A 21537-nucleotide genomic window follows, 5' to 3' on the forward strand; every position below is an offset into this window, starting at 1 on the left:
GCTTTTTCTATTGAAAATTTTTATGCCATCATCAAACGGCAGACATGAGTGAACTATATGGGGGGTTTTATTCAAGTATTTGAACCAAAGGAGCATTAGCAATACTCAAACTCTGCCACTGTACATCATTTTAGAAAGTATGCACTGCTTTTTCAACATAGAAAACCATGGACAATTACTTGTCATGAATAAACTGTCCTTTCTGATAACGTATTTGGCACTTTTTAATAGAGTCTAGCACTCAAACACGTATGCATTCGGTGTAGTATAGTGTATTTCTACAGAAGGCTGATGTCTCCCTGATCGGCAGAGATATACAGTGAGATCTCTTTTCTCCAGTTATCACTTTTCTTCCTTGATCCCTGTTGTGAAACACAGTCGATATCATAAAATAAAAGGCACAGTGCTGAGGTTAGCTTAGTCACCGTGGGCCCAGTTGACTGAGCCGACTAGGTAATTGGTTGCGTCTACCCGCCCAGCAGGGCTCCTCTCCCCAGAAGCCAAGTCAAGTCTTCTCTCTGTGCTCTCTTCTATTACTCATCATCCCGACACCTCACTATGCTAGCGGTGCGAAGCTACACCGTGCCACCGTGCAGCCAGCCCACGCTCCCAAAACTTCTCAACAACAGCAGCCACGGCAGGTCGAGGCTTGTGGCAGGCTGATTTGCAGCTTGAGCCTCCTTTTTAATGAGGGGAAAATAAGTACTTGTTGTTCTGTGTCTTGTGTGTCACCACCCCCTTCCCCACATACCCTGCACCACTGCAACTAGTAATGCTACATTCCCTTTAGCAAAAAAAAAAAAAGAAGAAGAAGGTGCACTAATTAAGATAGCTTCCTGGGATTTCGAAGAGGGGGTTGGAAGAAGCTTCTCCCACAGTGGCAGGGCCTTGAGGAGGGGGACAGGGGTAGTTTTGTGCAAAAAGCCTCATCGGGCACATCTCTTCTGTCAGTGCCGCTTTCCTTGCACTAGTCCCCCCCTCCACCCCTTGCCTGGGTTGTTTAGCTTGATGAGTCTGGTGCTAAATATGTATTTTTTTCCATGTGTAATTAAGCAGGGTTTTGCAGGAGCTGGGCATTTCACTTCTTTTTCTTCCTTGTATATTTTGCTCTCCAGGGGGATTGGTGAAAAGACAGACAGAGGGGTTTGTGTTCGTCTGTACGTTTGTGGTGGTAGGCAGGCTCATTGAAGTTCTCCCACCTTGATTATATACAGCATGAATGGAGACTGTGCGTGGGCCAGTGGGCTCTTTGTTGTTCAAGGACATTGGAAGGTTATTTCGCAGGATGTTGATAAAGGTTTGGCTGTAGATTTCTGTATTAGTAAGAGATTGAATTCATCCAACCATTATTAACTATTCAGACTCTGGGCCTCTGAGATTTACCTGTATCTCTTAGAGCGTATGTCGTTCGTTCTTGGTGCTCGCACGAAACGAGAAACTGATCTTGAATCAGAGCGAGGTTTGAATGCAGCATCTTCACTCCTGTGATGAGTAACAGTTACATGACATTCTCAGCCCAAAAGTGACAAATCTACAAATGTTCTGTGACTGATTGAAGTACAGAACAATTGGTGAGTAATTTCTCTTGGGTGTACCAAATGATTCCCTTTGTTTTGTCCTGAATCACGCTCAAAGTGCCCACTTCCAAAAAATAGTTCAGTCTCTGTGTAACAGAAGGTACAGTTTTAGGTCCAGTGTTGCTCTAAAAATAGCTTCGAAAATCAAATGTTGAGGGTTATTGAGGTTTCATTTTTTGGGTCTGCCTGGCAAGGACCTGAAACCCTGAGGGGGGAGGCAGTGGGGTGGTTGTGGACTTGACAGAAGAGTGAGGCACGTCGAGAGTCGGAGAATTAGAACACCGAGTGTGTGTTTCCGCGCGCGTGCGTGTACGCGTGTCTGTGAGGAGGGGTAGTCAGAGAGGGGAAGGGGACGAGCCTTTCGGCTCCTCCAGAGGGTTGGAATTCCTCCCGAGCTGTTCCCCCCATTTGGCAGGCACTTGTGAAAACAATTCCCCAGCTTTTAGTCACTCGGCAGATCCAATTGCCATTTCCACTTTGGAGGGAATGAGAGTGCGAGGCAATCCAGATAGACAGAACACAGAGAGAAAAAGAGAGAAGAGTTTTAATCGGGTTGGACAGATGCCGAGGCCAGTTGAACGGTTGTGCGATATTAATATCTTATGAAGGATGTCTGGCAGTCCAAGCTCACCGTCTTGTGTGGTTTGTGTTTGTACGTTGCAGCAGCGGCCATTACAGAGGCTAAATGAAGATCTTGTGAACATGCACGAGGGACGAGCTCTACCTTTCACTTCGGTGACTTCCTCAGATGCTGTGGCCCAAAGAAAGATGGAAAGGAATGGGAAGAGTAAGAAACTTAACTCTTACCTTGTCCCCCATGCAGCTTTGCTTATCACTGTATAATTAATGCAATGAAACAATTTGATTAAAGTTTTTGTTTGTTTGTTTTTTTCATATCCATAGCTCACGGTGCATATCATATTTATTCACACTGTGACAGAACAAGTGAGCAACATGCCAAAATATTTAGTTTTCCATTATACAGCGCTGCACTGTATGCAGAGAATATTCTGCAAGTTAACATCTGTGTGTGTCTGCCAAGTGTTCTTTCTGCTCCAGCTAAAGGAGATGAATAGGCATAGTAAATAAACCTCCTGCTCTTCTAGGCTTGAGCCAAGACTGCTGCACAGAACCCATTCAGTGAGCCAACAGGAGATCCTCCATACGCCAAGTCCCTGAGCCGTGCATCTTCCCTTTTGACCCCTGACCCCTGACAAAGCAAACACTATGACCTCTGAGCTGGAGAGCAGCCTTACTTCAATGGACTGGCTTCCCCAGCTCGGCATGAGGGCAGCCATTCAGAAGGCCGACACGGGACACCACCATGGCCACCACCACCACGGGCACCACCACCACCACGGGCACCATCACGGGCACGGACCTGGCAAGAAAATGGTACATTTGGACCCAGGAACCACACTGGACCAAGAGGAAGCAGCACAGCACAGAGATGGTAAACCGCCCTACAGCTACGCCAGCCTCATCACCTTTGCTATCAACGGCTCACCGCGCAAACGGATGACCCTCAGCGAGATCTACCAGTGGATCTGCGACAACTTCCCTTACTACAGAGAGGCAGGCAGCGGATGGAAGGTAGGACAGGATATAAAAACTGTGTTTTGTTCTTGTTGTCTGCAGGTGAACTGGTTCTAATGTGAGTCTGATTTCAGAATGGGAATTTTTTTTTTCACAAATTATGATGGCTAACAGTTTTGTAATATTTTATTTATTCAATGATTTATTTAGGTCTGTCTTTCAGCATCTTTGTATGTCAAATTTATAGCGAAGCTGAAAGGATCCAAAAATGCTCCAGGTCTGATCATGTGGTACATCACCAGCCTAGTATAAAGATTAAACTGGGTGGTTCATCGAAGTGTACTTTATTTTAGCTTTTTCATTCATTCAAGACAACGACATGGTCAGTGATTTACTATTAAACAATCTTCGTCCTCTTATTTTAAAGGTTCATTCGCTGTTAACCAGCAAGCTCCGGTCTTTCCTGTGTCATAATCATCTGTAGGCAGACTCCACAACCTTGAACTGCGACAATATACAATGTTGTATATATACACACTACCCAGTGTGTTAGTTTTTTGTGGGGGTTTTTATTTAAACTCTATAGTACAGTTAGATGGATGTATTGACATTTAGTCACGGCTGTTTTTTTACGGCGAAAGTTTTCTTGCATTTTTACATTTATTTTTCGATTTTAGTTGTTTGCCTCCTTTACTATTCAACTGATTAAACGATTAACTGTCAAATTGAAGATTTATATACAGACACTGATGAAGTTTATCATCTGTTAGGACTGGAGATAATCGACATTGTTTGGTCATTGTTAGATGCTGTAAAATAAACTTCCAGGTAGAAGTTTGTATTTTTATTCTGGAGCTCAGAATACTGCCCGCTTCTATTAAGCATCAGTCCAACATGCTTCGTTAAATGCTGTATCTTATATCAGTCAAATCGATTATATGTTTTACATCTTAGACATTTTAAGCTAAACCTAGATTTGCTAGGGGATTTGTAGGGGAATAGATTGGACTGAAAACGGAAACTGGATACTTAATTCAGGTTTCCATGCTATTTCACACCCATATCCTACAGAACTCATAATGCTAGTGATCAGAATGCATAACCCTGAACCAGTTGTAACCCAGAAGAGCACAGAACCCTGTTAGTGAACCAAGAATGATTGACAGATGCATTTCGTCTCATTCAGATGACATTATTAAATCCTTATGCAAATGTAGCTATGCAAATCCTGGCTAATATGAGCAGAAAGGTGGCTGTGTTATTGGAGACAAATGAATAGATCCCTGCGGTTGTGTCTTGGGGATTCTCTGCCTTATTAGCAAAGAAGGGAATGGATATAGTCCTTCTCCTGACACTGGAAAGGCTGTCTGCAAACTATCAACCAATTCATCTCTCTGAGAGCAAGAACATTTTTCTTCTTCTCTCATTATTTCTCAGTCTTACGCTTTCTATCTTCATCTCCCAAACACTTGCTCTCCACCAAACCCCCTCTCCCCTATTCTCCTTCACTCTCATATTCACTCACTCACTCCCCTCCTCTCTTCTTTTCCCCGCGTCTGTTCCCCGTCTATAATCTTCAGAACACCGTTCCCTGAACGGAGGCATGCCAGGTACGGAGACAAAAAGGTTATGATAAAAGCCAGGTTGTGTTGGAAGAGCTTCTTACCAGTTAGCAGGATTCAATCAATTAGTTTTCTGTTCGGATAGAGAGAACGGGGGTTATAGAGACCATCCAGGATTTCTCTCGCTGCAGCTCATGACTGCCTTTCCTGCTGGTTGTATTTGAGTGCCAGTATGTTTTAGTATCCCGTAATTATACAGCTAGATTCATTGATTTGTGTGTGTAGCTGCATTCTAGTAGCATCATTAAGGCGCTATGCTGATGCCGTTGCGCTTTCCTTTTCACACGTTCTGGCATTTGTTCACTACACTCGTGCAGGGAGTTTTTTGCAAGACACATAACCCAGAGTTTTGTTGGATTCTTTCTAGGCCAGAGCTCTATAAAACTACACAGTGTTTTCATTTGTCAGTATAGATCGATTTAATAAAATATATTGTAGACTTTTAGACTATTATGTTAGCTAACGTAACGCTGCATTTCACTCTTTGCATCCATCTGCTGATTGGCAGCTGTTCACATGCTGCCAATCAAAGAAAGAATTCTCTTAAATATGGAGGAAGCCAGCAAGAAGGAGTTGTTGTAGTCAGGTCGAGTGTAAGATATATAGAGATTATTTTGAACTGTGAATCATCCAAATCGACTCAAGTTGAGTGCAAGAAAATAACTTTTACTGTTGTTTAACTAACTTCATTTTTTGTATATATAAATTCCTGCAGCTTATAGCATGAAACCTTAAAAAGGTGCCTGTAACTATACTGTTTTTACACTTTATCGTGCTGCTGTAACACAGCAATTTCTATTGTGGGATCAGTAATGTATTCATTAATTAATTAATAATTAGGCTGATCAAATCACTTTCTGGAAATGAGCATAATTGTAACTCTCTAAGAAAAAGGAGTTTCTGCCTAAAAAATGTATCGGTGTCCACCTGCTTTCAACGTGAAGGGAAAAGAGCACGCATATATTCCAACATGAGTGCACCAAATCATATTTAATGTTATTTACATTTAGCAATGAATGATTTAGCTTTCCTTCATCACTGGACATACAATTTGCCTACTTATTCGTAGAAGTGAGCGATGTAGCCTCAAAATTGTATCAAAATATACAAATTTGAGATAATTGTATTTATGAAGATACAGGGGGGGAAATACTGAACAGCATTTTGTAGGTGATTGCTGCTTTCTGGCAGCAGCATTTGAAAGCCATTTTCTATCCTTCTTTTCAAATGAGCTGCTGTCATTGATGACAATCAAATGTACTATACGCAATGGCGCTCAACATAAAAAGGTTCTGCCATTTTTTTTATAGTGCATGTTTGAAGTATATTTTTTTATTTCCAGAAAAAGAATCTATATAGCACAATTAAGTGGGCTACATGCTGATGTTAAAGGCTAGAAACAAAGTATTGGTATCACTACTTGTGGATTTCAGAGAGCACCAGTGTCGCTGTCGCGTTGTGTCTGAATGGCCTTTTCATAGTGCAATAGTTGTGACACTGAATAAAGTAAATGTAAGCACAAAAGCAGCCGCAAGTGAAAGATAATGCAAGTGCTTAACACTTTAGTTACTGCTTTTGCTAAACTAAAGGATTTTAACCTCGTATCTCATCAAGCACCTGCACAATATAATTGAAATTGAAGAATATTTTCTATCTGAGAACGTTGAGCTGAACTTTTTAACCAGTTGCTTAAATCTCTCCTTTTTTGCACAATTCGTAAAAATGATGGGAAACCATCATTTGGAGTGCAAGTAGCCAGCACTACATTTATTTATTTAGTTTTGTTGCACATCAATAGCTGCTAACATCTGCTTACATGCTTTTTTGGGCTGGTTGTGCTCAACGTTTTTTATATTTTTGCCTCAAGGTTTGTTGTTTCCACTTCCACTGAGAACATATTTATTGCACATTTTGCAAAGTATTCAGCTTTGTTGGAGGACATTGAAGTAGCTCCCTTTTTTAGGTACTAAATTGCCATTGGAAGCTGACAAGCTGATCTGGCTCTCAGACATGCCAGGGCTTGTGTTCTTGTTGCTAGGAAACAAAACACATGGTGTCGCTATGTCATTGTTATCAGGATTTTCTTACTTCGTTGTTGTTCTTTCTAGCAATTTTTAAAACAAATGTAAAGACAGATAATGAGATTAATAGGCTGATCAAATCACTTTCCAACTTTTTGCAACTAATTGTTGCAAATGAGGATGCTTCTGTCCAGTATAAGATCACCTTAGGGCCAGAAAGCCACTTGTAGTACGCTGGTTGAACTCTGATATGTCTGAGAAGAGAAAAAATATTTCAAAATCATCAACCTGCAGATGAATTAGAACTATAGATGTAAATGTAAGTCACCACGATGAAGCTTTTTTTCTCTCTCCCCCCCCCCTATATTCATCTTTGAGGAAATGGCTATAAACTTTTGCTTCCTGGATGACCCAACTCCTCACTGTCAGGCCAGCCGTGGCTTTCACAGGGAAAGTTACGTAAGTCCGGTTCATTCCAGTTCAGGTGATTGCTGTCAGCTGTACACAGTAGGAGACAGACACAAGGATTGTCTTGGAGCTACGTTCGGCAGACAGTGCCGGGCTCGCTCGTGCACACGTTGCAAACGCTCGCTCTCAAGAAGCGTGTTTTCTGCATGTACCGAGCCAAGCTTTCAGAAAACACCTCATACGTGGTCTCTCGTGTTTGCCGTCTCCTTCACCCTCTGCCGCACGTGCATGCATGCGCGCACACAGATACACACACGCACACAAGCTTGTACACTTGCAGAGAGAGTCCCACTCAGGTAAGCAGTGTACGTGTGCAGTCTACAGATTACACACGGGGAGCTCAGCAGGAGACGAGATGGAGGTGTGTGTGAGTGTGTGTGTGTGTGTGTGTGCGTAGGGGGGAGTGCTGTCAGAGAGCAGAGGAGAGTTTTACTACCCAACACACGCACTCCGTCTGCTCTGTATGATAATGTGAGAGTGCAAGAACGGCAGAGTTGAAACCAGGACACACACACACAGCCATACACACCGTAAACACACCACACCGCACATCACAAACGCAAACACGTTTACCAACTTCAGCATACAGTCGTCGACCGCCGTGAGATTGTCATACGTGTGGCGTCTAGACTCGAGCCATGCTTGCGAATGCAGCACGTTAAAGAGAGGAATAATTCGCTGTTATAATCATGTAAATTTCCAAGGTCATGAGATTTTTGTGTCTTAGCTGGGGAAAAAAATGGAGCGCTCTTTTACATCTGAGAAGTAATGATGACAGGCTTCCTCTGGAGCTGTGGAGGAGATTGAGAATGTGTAATCAAAAAAAAAAGATGAAATTAAAAAGCACATGCATGCATAAGCGATTTGTTTACAGACCTCGTTAAAGCTTCTAAATTCAGCTTGTGTAACATGCATGCGTAGCATTTCCGTATTTTTGTTTTTATTTTTTTATTTGGAAGCGGCGGAATAAACTGGAGTGGAGATTGGAGGGGAATGCAAACGGTGTTGCATCAGGCTGCGTCATATTATTTTGTATCACTGCAACAGCATTATCTCTCTTATGTTATCTTTACCAGCCTCACCCTCTCTCCCTGCTTGCGTCCCACACCCTACACTGCTCTACTTTCCCATGCCCTCTGTAGCCCCCTCACATCCTTTTCACACCCACGTGTCCCTCCACTGTTGAATCTACCTTTGCCACAACTCATAATGACTACGCAGCAGGAAACCGAAGCCACACAGGAGTTCTTTTATCTTTTCTTCTGCCTTTTTGCCTCTGTTCACTTTGTAAAAGTAAAGTCATCTGTAATTAAATACTTTTTTTTATTCCAAGATAGATAGATAGATATGGGAACGAGAGCAAGTTAATGAAATGCAGCAACTAGAGGCAATGGGCAACTCAGCTGCTGAGGGCATCTTTGATCACGAGGTGTGCGCCCTGACCGCTTGGCCATCAGGTCAAGCTGTGCAGTCAGGATTTTAAACTTACTGCTGACCTTCAACATGTGGCCCACAGTGTTTTCTATTTAGTGCATTTTGTTTTATCTTAATTAGCTTTCATTTTATGCAGTTTGAATATTTTTAAATTGCACTGCCTTTATTTGTGTTGCCAGAGGTTGTTTTCCTCACAATATTTTCCCACAAAATAATGTTTTCTAGCTCGGTGGATAATGAAGTTCCTCTCTTTGTGTTAAATCTTGAAAGGATTAGTCAAATAATAAGTCATTTTGATAGTGGATTAATAGTTTATGGTCTTTATCGAGCAAATCAAACTGGAACATGTTTCATTGTGTTCGCTGTGGCAGTTTGTTGCGTGTGAAAGCTTCATGGCATTCGAAGTAGTTTATCTTTTATCTATGGTTTCCAGACATGAAGCATGGCACTATACTGGCAGACCAGCTAATCTTAAAGCCAGTTCACACAGGCTGATAGCTCAGATGATAACTTTCTGCACATCCAGTTGGCTGTATGATAAAGCTCACACTATTTTGCATATTTAGTTTGCCACCTGTTGGATTGGCAAGCTGCTTTGCAACCCGCCCCCACCCCATCCGTTGTAATCCATGTCATATCTGTTGTTAACATAGCATGTCTGCTGTGTCCTGCGTGCTGATTCTAACCCCCTCTTCCAGCTTTCTGCACATACACAAGGAAGGACAGAGAAGGTCAACGCTGGCAAATATAAGTTACTTCAGATAGAAATCTGCCTTTGATGATAGCAGTCCTGACTTAACAAGCAAATTAAGATTGCTCTAAGAACCAGAAAAGGCCCTTCCTCTTTTCTTTTGTATATTTTTGTTTATTTTAATGGAATTTATTAAGTAAATTTCTGTATTCGCTATGATTTTGTATTCTGAATATAATGCTAGAAAAATGTGACCTACTCAGACCTCATCTTAACATTATATTATCTTCAAAATGTGAAGGTCTTCCTATTACTCACCGCTTAAGAAATGCCGCCTAGACCTGTACCTTCACCAAATGGCAGTCTGCACTTACTCACCTGCTCTCTTGCAACCCCTGTGGCCTCAGGCTAGCTCCCATGCAGCCAGGCTAATTGGCTGCAAATTAGCAAGGCCTAATGTGACGTTGTAAAGGGCAGCACTGGCGCAGTGGCCTTTGGCCTTTGGCTGAACATTGTATGTCATAGACAATCACCTGATATGAATCAGCACCAGGCCATTATTCTGAGTCCCGTCCTTTCATGCCTGCTCCAAGGGAGATCTGCGGCTGAGCGCAGTGAAGGTCGATGCTCGATGTCAAGAGTACTTAAGTATGTGGAGGAACTCCAGTGTTGTCATTGGCTGCAGGGAGTCATTTTGTTGCTGTAGGTGCACTGAAGCACCTAAGTTTGTGTCTTATGAGCATATCTCCATTTTTGTCACTGTACAGTCAGTGTGTCTGCACAGCTCCAGTGGTGTAGTGGTACGTGTGTACAGGGTTGGATATGTTTCTACAGCCGCTGTGTGTTTCTCCCCCACATTACTAAGCGACATAGAGCTACAGAACTGTGTCTTACTTACCTTAATCATGTACCTTACTATTCTCAGTTTGCGTGTCACGTAAAACCAGTCGGCTGTACAGATGTGTGTCTGTGCACATCTGCACTGCATCATAATGTTAGTGCATGGGCCCGCATGCTCTGCGCTCATGGTTAACTGATGAGAGAAGCAGCATTGGAGTGTTACTTTAGTTCCTGGCCGAGGCTTTCGCTTCAAGGAAGTTGTTAGAATGTAATGTCTTATGGGAAATTTGCAGTGATCGTGCATGAAGTGGCTTAAGCCACAGGGAAGTGCATTGCGACGGTAGTTGTTAAGCTATCGTAATAAACCATGTAGTGTTCAGTCTTCAGTATAGGTATGCATACGCTTCAGTGCAGTAACTATCTGAAATTTGAGCGCTGTGTTCATTAACCTTACAAGAAAAAAACAATAAAGGCTGACAGTGGCTCTCGTTTCCTTTTCTAGGGAGAGGGGAAAAAAGGCAGCAGTTTTTTTATTGTATGAAATACTCTTAAAAGGTTTTTTTTTAAGCTCTCTAAACTGGAAAAACCGTATCATTTCACGAAAACAAACATCTCAATCTCTTGTAAATATATGAGAATATGAAATAAATGTGCACTGGCCGATGCAGAGAATTTTGTTTTGTGTTTCAGTTGTGTATACATTTACACGCTGCATACTTTCAAGTCACAGAAATACACTTAAACTCCTCATTATCCTGACAGATCCATTTGGTAAAGAGGAAAAAAAAGAGGACAGACTATTTGAAACATCCCACTGAACTCCTGAATGGTGTTCGATTGCATGAGTTTCTTCTTTGCGTTGACACCAAAGTAGAACAAAAGCACGGGCTGACCACTGTGGGGCACTGCAATAAATTAAATTAGTGTTAACAGACTCACTTTTAACACGACTAGAGCAAGTTGCCGTGGGAACTGCCCTACTAAACTGGCTGGTCTCTCATCGCTGCTTGGAGCAAAACGGCGCTCATGCAACAAATGCTGTTAACTTCCTCTTTCTGTTAAAGGTCGGCTGTTAAAGTTAATGACAAGCAGTTGTGGCCACAGTTCATTGTTCACTTTTAAAGGGATAGTTTACTCAAAAAGTTAAGTTTAGGTGTTTTTTGCCTGGTAGTGCTGTTTATCTATCTGGGTGTTATTTGGTTGGAAAAAAATTAATATGATTATTATTATTTTATTTTAAGAAATCAGTTCATGATTTTTGGAAAGAGACATTGCTTCCAAGGTTTTCTTTAGATGGGCAACTCACCCTGATGTAGGGGAAAAAAACTATTTATTTTTGGTGTCTGTGAAAGTTCTCAGTCATCCAGGTCATCGTTGTCAAAGGAGCTTGCAAAGCTATTATTATTTATTTATTTATTTTTGGTGTAATATGTTCCTTTAACTTGGACTTTGACAGTTCAACTTTGATGGTGAGCTGTGAAGCAGTCCTAGCCCCTGTTCTTTTTATGAGACGATTTAAGCCATAATATATATAAACTTCCACCACAGTTGTATTTAAATATAAATTGCTGCTATTGATTGAAAGGCAGATTAAGATAATTAGCTTTTTTTTCCCGTTTTAAGCTGTGTCCACACTCGCACACATGCATAGATGCAGCTATTAATTATACTTGTGTACGAAACACTGCTAGAGCTTTTAATTACATACTAATCACTAATATGAGTCTCACTATTAAATTCTTAATTAAAAGCCAGGAATTTCTCTTGCTATCTCCTCGAGCATTTGGCGCTCATCCAACACTGTGTTTCCCTCTCTAACCAGTCAGGCCTGCAGCACTCTCCATATGGCTAATAATAGGCTTTAGGCCGGTTTCCCTAGCACTTTGGAATGCAACAGTTATACCACAGAATGAGCTTCTTCCCTAGTTATGGGGTTTGTTTCCTGTCTGACACGAGCCTGTTCTTTATCAGACCCTGGGTTGCGTCAAAGCGTGTCCTAGAAAAGAAAGCAAATGGCTGATGGTTTTCTGATTTACCAAAGTTAAAGCAGCCCTGCTTAGGCACAGTTTTTAGCAAATAATACATGTGTGGTGCCTTTTTTATTTTTAATAAAAAGGCATTCAAATGAAATTGACAGCGGTGTCAGGCTAAGCAGATTTAGTAATTTTATTTTTTGATTTTTTTAGCTGAGGTATTCAGGGAGAAAATAAAAGCTACCTAACTTTAATGTAGATGAAAATACAACATTCTTAAAAACTAAAAATCGTAAAAAATTATTTCAGTACAGTAATCTGAAAAAAACATTTTCATAATATTCTTTGCAGGCCCGTAGAAAAGCTCAGCACTCTCTTTCTACTTCCATATGAATTAAGAGGGTAAATGGAAGCCAGGTGCTGCTAATCAAATGCATGTGATTAATTGATCATCAGCAAGTGTGATCACTGGTATAAATTAGCATTTTTGCCAGTTTGCTGGTCTGGAGCATTCAGCTGCATGCCACAATCTTCCCAGGAGTGGGTGTCCCAGAAAATTCACCCCAAGGGTCAGATGCAGTGCTCAGAAAAATTCCTAAAAACCCAAGAGTACATCTTTGACTCTGAAGGCCTCAGCATGTTAAATGTTAAAGTTCATTTCAGTACATTTAGAAAAAGGCTGAACAGTTATGAGTTGTTTGGAATGGTTACCAAGAGAAAGTCTTTTCTGTCTTAGGAACATGGCAGCACAACGTAGGTTTGCAAAGTTGCATCTGAGCAAAGCACTAGACTCTTGGAACAATGTCCTTTGGACAGATGAGGCCAAGGTGGAGATCTTTTGGAGAAAAACAACCACAGCATATCCGCACACGTCATACTAACGTCATACAGACAGTCATACAAACTGTAAAGCACGGTGATGGAAGAGTGATGATTGGGCTTGAACACCTTGCATCCACTGAGTTAACCATGAACTCCTCTGCATGCTAAAATACTTTAGACACAAATGTGAGGTTGTCTATCTAAAACTTGGCTAAAATCGGGTCCTGTAACAGGAAACTGATCCCAGCCACAGCAGCAAATCTACAGCAGAGTGGATGAAAAAGCAAAGACTCGTAGAGTTGCAACAGTCCAGAACTCAAGCAGACTGAAATGTTGTGGCGGGACTTTAAGACAGATATGAATAAACGAATGAAGTGATCCAAGAAGAGTGGGCCTGAAATCCTCCACAACAATGTGAGAGTCTAATAAAGCCATAAAGAAAGTTATTGCCGCTAAACATGGTTGTACAACCTAATTTTTTTCACATGACTATATTTTTGTGGCTGCATTTCAGCCACATTGACATATAACCAGAAATAATTTTTCATGTACAAGGGAGTGACACTGAATCAGAAAAAGAATAAAAAAAACTAGATTCCTGCTTCTCTTTGCATCAGTAAACAAGAACTTGCAGACTACAGCCGGTATTTGCTAAACAGTCTGACAGGAGTTGTGCCTATTTACAAAATCTTACATTATTAAAGCTCTAAACTCAATAAACAACCACATAATATATTTGTTCAAGGCTTATAACTGTGTTAAAGATCATAAAACAGCAACAGTGCTGATAACCGCGTGGCATTGATCTCTATTTTATCATCTCAAGGCAATCTGCCATTGGTTATATTGACACGTGAATCACAGAAAGCCTGAACAGTACCAGAAACATGGCCTTTACACTGTTCTGGACGGTGTCTGAGCAGATTAATATAGTTTGTGAAAAGGCTTCATATTTGAGTGATTAAAAGTCTATAAAAAATGAAGAAAAAAGGGGAAAAAAGTAATTTAGATGGATGTTGTTTGAAAAGGCACCACGTTTTGGTGATTAAAAATCTGTAAAACTAAAGAAAAAGGAGGGGAAAAAACTAATTTAGATGGATGTTGTGGATATTATCTATACCCACAGGAAATCCACTGCAGTTTCAGTAGTCATGAACCACGCAACCTCCCAAACAGCTCAACACAACCCACCTAATTAACAAGTTTAGAAATCAGACTAGAATAGCCTTCATTTCTTCACGTAAGCATGATAGAAAAGGGCGGCTGTCAAACGGCATTGGGATGCATAGTACAACCAGTGCACTCCTTCCTGCCTGTCCTCCTACCCCTCCTTCCTCCTTCCCTGTTCACTCACCTCCTCTCCCGGAAAAGCTGGTGACAGAAGCTGTCACTTCGCACACAGCCCTCTGCTTGAAACAACCAGCAACAGGAAGTCTGCCACTGCGACCTACTTTGGTCTCTGTGTTATTTTTGAAACACTATATTAAAATTACACCTGAAAGGATTTTGTCTTTCTAAATTAGTTGTGAGAGCAGAAATCCTGCTGATGTGACACAGGAAGGACAAAGGCTGGGAAAACTGGGATGATCTCTTACTGTTGTAGAGTATTTCTGCTGTTTATCTCTTGAAAAAAAGATAAAATAGTAGCACCATAATCACCGACCTGCTTTGTAAAATCCTATCTGTGAATATTAGAAGGTGTTTTGGCATCAGATAAGCATCGAATACATTAGTCTTCTGCTCATTCTTCTGCAATTCCCACTACAGTCTTCATCAAAGACCCTGTAAACACTTGGTTTTAAAATGTGTCTTGTGTGATCTGATCATGGGTGGACACCTGAGACACACTGCTGTTTGCACCTGTGTCTGTCATGTGTCTCTAAGGTGTTCGGCTGATCACTTTGGCAGTCAAGTGGCAGAACGGCTTAACAAAGACAAGCAAAGAAAAAAATGTTTCAAGAACTAATAAACATGCGTGTTCCTTTTCAACTGGTTAGATAGCGAGGATCAAGTCATGTCTAACTTGAAAAATGGTCAAATACAAGACTAAAAAGGACCATTAAGTGCTGCTTTGATGACAGAGTAAAAACACGTATTTGCTCCCTTCCTGATTTCTCAGCTTTTTGCACATTTGTCACATTTAAAAGTTTCAGATTAGTGAACAAATCTTAGTATTAGACAAATAACCTGAGTAAATGTCATCTCTCCGCTGGACACCGAAGTTTGTGAATGTGGTAACTTGAGACCAAGGCAACATAGGATTTTTTAAATTGATACCACATATGCCGTCTACTAAAAATCTCAAATGAGATTGAATCCTGGTGATCTTGATTTCAAGCTCTTAGGTCAACCTTTTCTGAAAATGTGGTTTACACACATACATATACCATAGACATGATTTTTCTGATTGAACTTTTTGGAGAGTGACAGTACTAATGAGGTTCTGCTAGTCAATTGCAAAGTCATTATATTTCCTGAGGCTCCTCCACAATAAAAAAAGAATCCAACCAGCAGATATGGGATCTGATAACTTGTTCCAGTTCAGATCCGATTCCAAGTTGGTAAAATTCCCTGATTCGTGAAGTTTTGCACCAAGTGAATCCCTGACCAAATCTTTTATTCATATTCTCTGTTTATTTAGGCTTTCGTGCATCTTTGATGCTACAGCATCGGAAGAACAGACAGAGCCGTCTATCCATTTTTGTACTGCCTACCTAATTCAGGTTTATGGGGGCTGGACCCCATCTTAGCTATCACAAGGTGAGAGGCAGGGTACTTCCTGGACAGGTTGCCAGTCCATTGGAGGGCTAAAGCAGCAAAGTGAAATCGTTTTTTCAAGCAAATATATTTCTAACATGCTATGGTAAGAATTTATTGCATTTTTGCCACAGCTTGCACACAATCGTAAGCTTTCAGTGTGCAGCAGGAGCAGGTTTACATCAGCAATAGCTGAACTGGAATATGACAGAAAGCATCCGAGAATTAAGCCTTTTGTCAAGTTAGTGGTGCAGATCCATGTTGTTTGAGTAGGGGTGACTGTGTTGGGTTTGCTGCAGTCAGTCAGCTGCATCAGCGGCAGATGAAGTGCGTGTCTTGATGCAATAATTAAACCAGACTGATGTGAGCCTCTGGAAATGCAACACTAGATTAGTATAACCTGCAACTTGCTAAGGGCATCCAAGCAGTCTGTGTCTAAAATGACTCTAGACAAAATGATGTGGCAAAGCTGGGCCTGCTGGTTGGGATGATGAACTGCATTTTTGAATATTTTTATTGTTTTGGAGCAGCTTGCTAGATCCCCAGAGACGGCAGAAACCCTGCTTCCACCTTGTCTGTGATGTTGTTGTTGTTTTTTTTGTGTGTGTATGTGTGTGTGAGTCACAAGTATGCAGACTCACTTAGGCCCTCTCCTTCTCTTTCCATCACACACAAGCAAGCAGGTTATGCTACATTCTGGAAACACACACACGTGTAGACACATTAACGCAGATGAACAGGTGCATGCATATCTGCTCACGTGCACAGGTACACCCACACACACACGCGCGCGCGCGCTTACATCCAGACGAACGAACCAACAAACGTTGAAATGCACACACCCACTCAGGCGCACACACTTGTGTACAAGCAGACGCTGCACAGCCGCGCATACCTCTCATCTTATAGATGACTTGTGTGAAGTACTTGAGTGAGGGAGTGAAGAGGGTGGGGAAAGAGTCCATCAAATGAAATGAATATGTATCAGATGGAGTTTGAAGTAGTGACTTGCATTCAGCCCTGCATACTCACCGAGCGGCTGTCACTCCGTCACCATCAGGATATAATAAGGTGTCTCAATGATACTCAGAACCCAGGAGACTTTCACATCTAAGACACCTGTCCGTGTGCGCTTGTACCCTACACTCCCTCATCCAGCCGACTTCAGCTCTTTCTTTCTTTGTGCCTCTTGCTCTCTCCCTCCTCCCAGCTCCTACTCCTGTGCCTTACTTTCAAAACTTACATTTTACCCCCTCACTGTATGTGTTCAGCTGAAAGTTAATAAAAATCTCTTCTTTTCTTTATTTTCTCCCAATATCCTCTCCTGCGCTGGCTTCTTTCCTTTTTCACTCTTTCTCTAGCTGTGGTTCTGATTGTGCCTCTGTACCTCTCCGACACAACAATGCATTCATCGTGAAGGGCATGGGAGTGACTCTCGTGAATACTGTTGTGTGGGATTGCATTTGTGTGTGCACATAAGCTCCCGCCATAGGTTAAAACCCTGGCCAGCAAATACCCTTGGCCCTTTGGCCTTTGACCTCAGCCTCCCAGCAGACAACAACAGATGAGCAGAGGTTTCTGTGGGACTTATACCTTGCTTATTAGAGCTTTCCCAGGCTTTGTACTACAGTCTGCTGAAGCACATTAATGAATGTATTTTCAACCAAAAATGTAAAGATCTACAGTTTTTCCCCAGGCCTCAGTGTCTCAGTATGCTGGATTTCATCCATTTTTTAAATGTCGTCTTGTAAACTTTTAGTGACTGTAATCAAACCCTCCCCAAACTGCAGACCTGATGGGGAATCATTTAGTTTAGTGTGCACATTAATGCTTCAGCTATAACTCACCTCAGTGTCTGTGCATAAAATGAAAAAGATTGTTACAGCAGGAAACCTGGGGAGCAGGAAAATATTAAAAAGTTTTGTTTCCACCTTTATGAAACATCTCTTCTCAGGAGCGTTCAATTCTGTTGAGCAAATGCCATCTAATGTTACCACTTTGCATTTAACTCTGCTGGCATGACCCAAATCTTCCAAACCTACCACTTATGTAACTTCGCTCTTCTCTATGTGACCTGCTTCTCTGGCATGTCTACACCGACACAAACACACATTCACAAAAGCAGGAAGCTTCCCGCCTATGGCCAGAATATCTTCTGGGGCCTTTACCTTGCACTTTACCATATCTAGTCACACACCTACACATGCAGACAGGCTTTTTATCCTGTTAAGCATCTTTCTTTGATCATTTATCTCTTTCTACGGCTGATCCACACACATGCACAGCCTTATATCCCTCTCCTCTCTCCACCCGAAAGCATGTTTCCAAAACCTGACTTTTTGTCACACATCACATTATATCACATTGCATTTTGTCAAAAAGTCATCCATGCCTGTCAAGCCCGCCTTATATAACTACCCTCGTCAAGTCCAGGATGCTGCAGCCTACATTAGGCAGCGGCAACATCCATTAACTACATGTACACATAAACAGTAATTACAACATTATATACTGTGCACATGCAAACATCCACAAGTCTCTGTCATTATCTAATAATAGTGTGAAAGCCTTAAACTGCATTTAAAACATGGATGTAGCCACATGACGTCAAACAGCCAACAAAATAATCAGAATAGAGTATTATGCAATGGTCTCAGGAGATCTGTCATTTCTTTATGCTTTCATAACAGGCAACTTTTAAATTGTATCATTAGACACTTTGTTGCTAGAAGCCTGTTGCGAAAATACATGATCTGTTCCAATTTCTTTAGCTGAATATATGAAATAGATAACACAGTTTTACAGACATAAAATAGTATTTTTGCGCCAGCAAATGATTTCCGAAGAGGTGCTGTCTAAAAAGTTGGCATATCTGAGCATGGTGTGCAGTGCGTCGTTAAAAAAATTGAGGAAAGTGAAGAAAAGAAGAAGAAGTAGTAGGTCTCAAAAAAAAAGCCTGTCCGAGCAGATCGACACTATCTGAAAGTCATGCCCTTACAAAATTGGGAAAAAAATACAGCAAAGACCTGAGAAATCCATCTGGAACTTCAGCTGATCCATCTACTGTTCATAGAAACCAAATTAAAGAAATGGTCTCAGTGGAAGGATGGCTGTCAAGAAGCCGTTCTAAAGGAAGGGAATCAGGGAGAACAGGCTGAGGTATGCCAAATTATACAAGAAATGGACTTAAAATGGAAAATTTTTGGCTTAAATCTTTGTCAGTGTGCACGCCTCCCAGTGTCTACTTCATTTATCTCGCTGACTATTCTATTTTCTTGAAAAACGTTTGCCTGTGAGATCCGAGTTGAAGAAAAAATATGGTCAAATATCAAATACTGATTTTCATGCTCGTTAGAGTTGTACAAACTCAGTTGCCTTATATATTGTATATCTATGTATGCTTGCACATGTTTTGCTACATTAGTTTCCCATTTTCCTAGTAAAATATAAAGAAATGAGGGGTGGCTTTTCACTGTACAGCGCCTGTAAATCTGGACCGGCAGAATTGCCAGGAAGCACTATATGAACAATAAAATAAAGACACTGAGGCACACTTTTGAGTTAGCATATTTACTGTAGACAAAAAAAATATTCCAGTCAAGTTCCATCACCTTTGTACTTTAAGAAGCGCAACCTCATAAATTTTTCCATGGGAATTGTTAGTCTTTGCAGTAAAGGAATCAAAAGAAAGAAAGTCTGTCATTTTTAAACACTCCCCAAACGCTGGTTTGGACTGAATCTTCCAGTGATGACAGGTGATCCTGGAAGCAGCAACAAAAACCTGCTAGTAAAAATCTTTTTAGAGGCTTTTTTTTTTTTTTAATGTGGAGTCAGTAAGCGTTGTTAAGAAAAGTCTGTAATTGGTTTGTGTAGCAAATTACTGATATTTTTAATTAGTTATTTCCAGAAAGCAAGAAAAACAAAACACATTTTCTTTAATAATATGTGTGTACATTTCATTTTAACATTTCTTTCAAAATTTCCTATCATCTTATTCTAAATATCTAGTTCCAGAGATCAATCGATATATGATTTTTAATACTGATAATGACATTTGCTGATTTAAAGAAATTGGCCTATTGTCCGATATATCGGCCAATCATTTTGTTTTCTAAACACACAATTGAAGCATGTATGGATTTCCCTAACATGTTATGTGTTTTTTATTTATCTTCTCTGATACATTCTACTTGACTTTTCTGTTACCAAAAAGGAAATTGCCCTCTGCTGGACTATGCAACACTCATATAATTGGAGTGGAGGGTGTTTCTCCCATCCCTTCTTTGCTCTTTGAATTTTCGTTTATTGTACAGATACCAGCAGATTAATAGATCGATCCTTAAATGGCTAATATTGGACAATAATGTCGGCCAGCTGAACAAACTTTCCGTGCTCTGTCTCGTTCTATCGGATTTTTTTCTCCGAATTTCCTCACAGCTTTAGAAACACCTCACAAAGCTTTCTCCATCACAACATGAAACGCATTACATGCTGATTGTGAGCACCTGTGTGAAGGCAGATGCTTTGCATGCATTCAGGTATAGACACAATGCCAGTCTGGCGTGTATGGAAGGTTTAACAAAAACCAATAGAGATCAGTATTGTTTGTCTTGCACTGTGATCTGCTTGCATTGATTAAAATTAGTCTGGAGCAGATTACTGTGGATGGAAAGAGGATTTTTAACTTTTAAGTAATGAGTTATAAAGCCCGGGCGCCTGCTGACTTCTTCATAATTCAGGGAGAAAGGCTAGTCTCTCTCTATATGCATATATTGTGTGGACAAGTAACTAAATCGTGGAGCCATATTGCATCTTGTGCATTCAACTTAATCAAAACTGTAGCCCGTACTCTCTAAGCGACTTCAGGGCTCCGTAGTAATTAGATAATTATTAAGTAACTCTCGTGTAGTTTGGATGGCAGAATTGTGCATTATAATATACTCACAGTAAATGGTAAGTTATGGAAAACATGCATCCACAGACATACTTATTTAGTTGGTCTGGACTGCTGCTTATGGAGAGAGCAAACACTGATTTACTGTGTTTACAGACATTTTTTTTTCTTCCGTTGAAATGGAGGTTGTCGATGTTGTGTATATAATTTTGTTCATGCCAAAGGTATGGGACTCAACCAGTAGTCTTATTCAGCGCCTGCATTTCACACAAACACGCAGGCACACACTCGCACGCTCTGTGATCCTTCAGCTACTGGGCGGGAATGGCATGGCCTCAGCCTGGTCAAAAAAAAGCTAATTAATCAGGCAGGGCAAGGAATGTGTGGGAGGAAGATACAGCAGTGACTCTCATTATCTTACTTCACAGCGCTGCTAATCAGTTCATCTATTGCTAATGATTATTCAGTGAAAGATTACTTTTTATTTCTTTAGCATTTATGAAAGCAGGCTTTCACATGTACTATGTATTCACAAATGACACACAAACAAGCAGGCACAGAATGAAGGACGGTTTTCCTCTGTGTGTTGTTACACCGAGGAAGAGACGCACAAACACACACAGCATCTTTATGTCCTTGTAGCGAGCTATGTGGAGAAATCATATTTAGGTTTTTTTTGTTATTCTTTCTTTTATCCAGGATCCCGTCAGGGAAAAGAAACAGAATTTGTTTTATGTATCATTCGCCCCTTTTGCATACGTGTGTGTGTGTGTGTGTGTGTGTGTGTGTGTGTGTGTGTGTGTGTGTGTGTGTGTGGGTGTGTGTGTGTGTGTGTGTGTGTGTGTGTGTGTGTGTGTGTGTGTGTGTGTGTGTGTGTGTGTGTGTGTGTGTGTGTGTGTGCG

At 41.0% G+C, this 21537-nt stretch overlaps 1 protein-coding gene across 7 annotated transcripts in view; it reads left to right on the plus strand.

The window, feature by feature from the left end:
• Positions 1–21537, plus strand: part of LOC102295242 (forkhead box protein J3) — an 82261-nt gene that overhangs the window by 7145 nt on the left and 53579 nt on the right. For 6 of the 7 annotated variants that reach the window (XM_042228126.1, XM_042228125.1, XM_042228124.1 and 3 more), the window contains 2 exons: positions 2241–2364; positions 2684–3170. In XM_042228126.1, the coding sequence (XP_042084060.1) occupies positions 2805–3170 (366 nt within the window). In that variant the 5' untranslated portion in view covers positions 2241–2364; positions 2684–2804. The remainder of the gene's footprint in view (positions 1–2240; positions 2365–2683; positions 3171–21537) is intronic. The other variant, XM_042228127.1, reaches the window with a different exon arrangement.

The sequence above is a fragment of the Haplochromis burtoni genome, unplaced genomic scaffold, assembly GCF_018398535.1.
Source record: "Haplochromis burtoni strain Fernald_Lab_line unplaced genomic scaffold, NCSU_Asbu1 Contig_306, whole genome shotgun sequence".
NCBI classification, from domain to species: Eukaryota; Metazoa; Chordata; class Actinopteri; order Cichliformes; family Cichlidae; genus Haplochromis; species Haplochromis burtoni.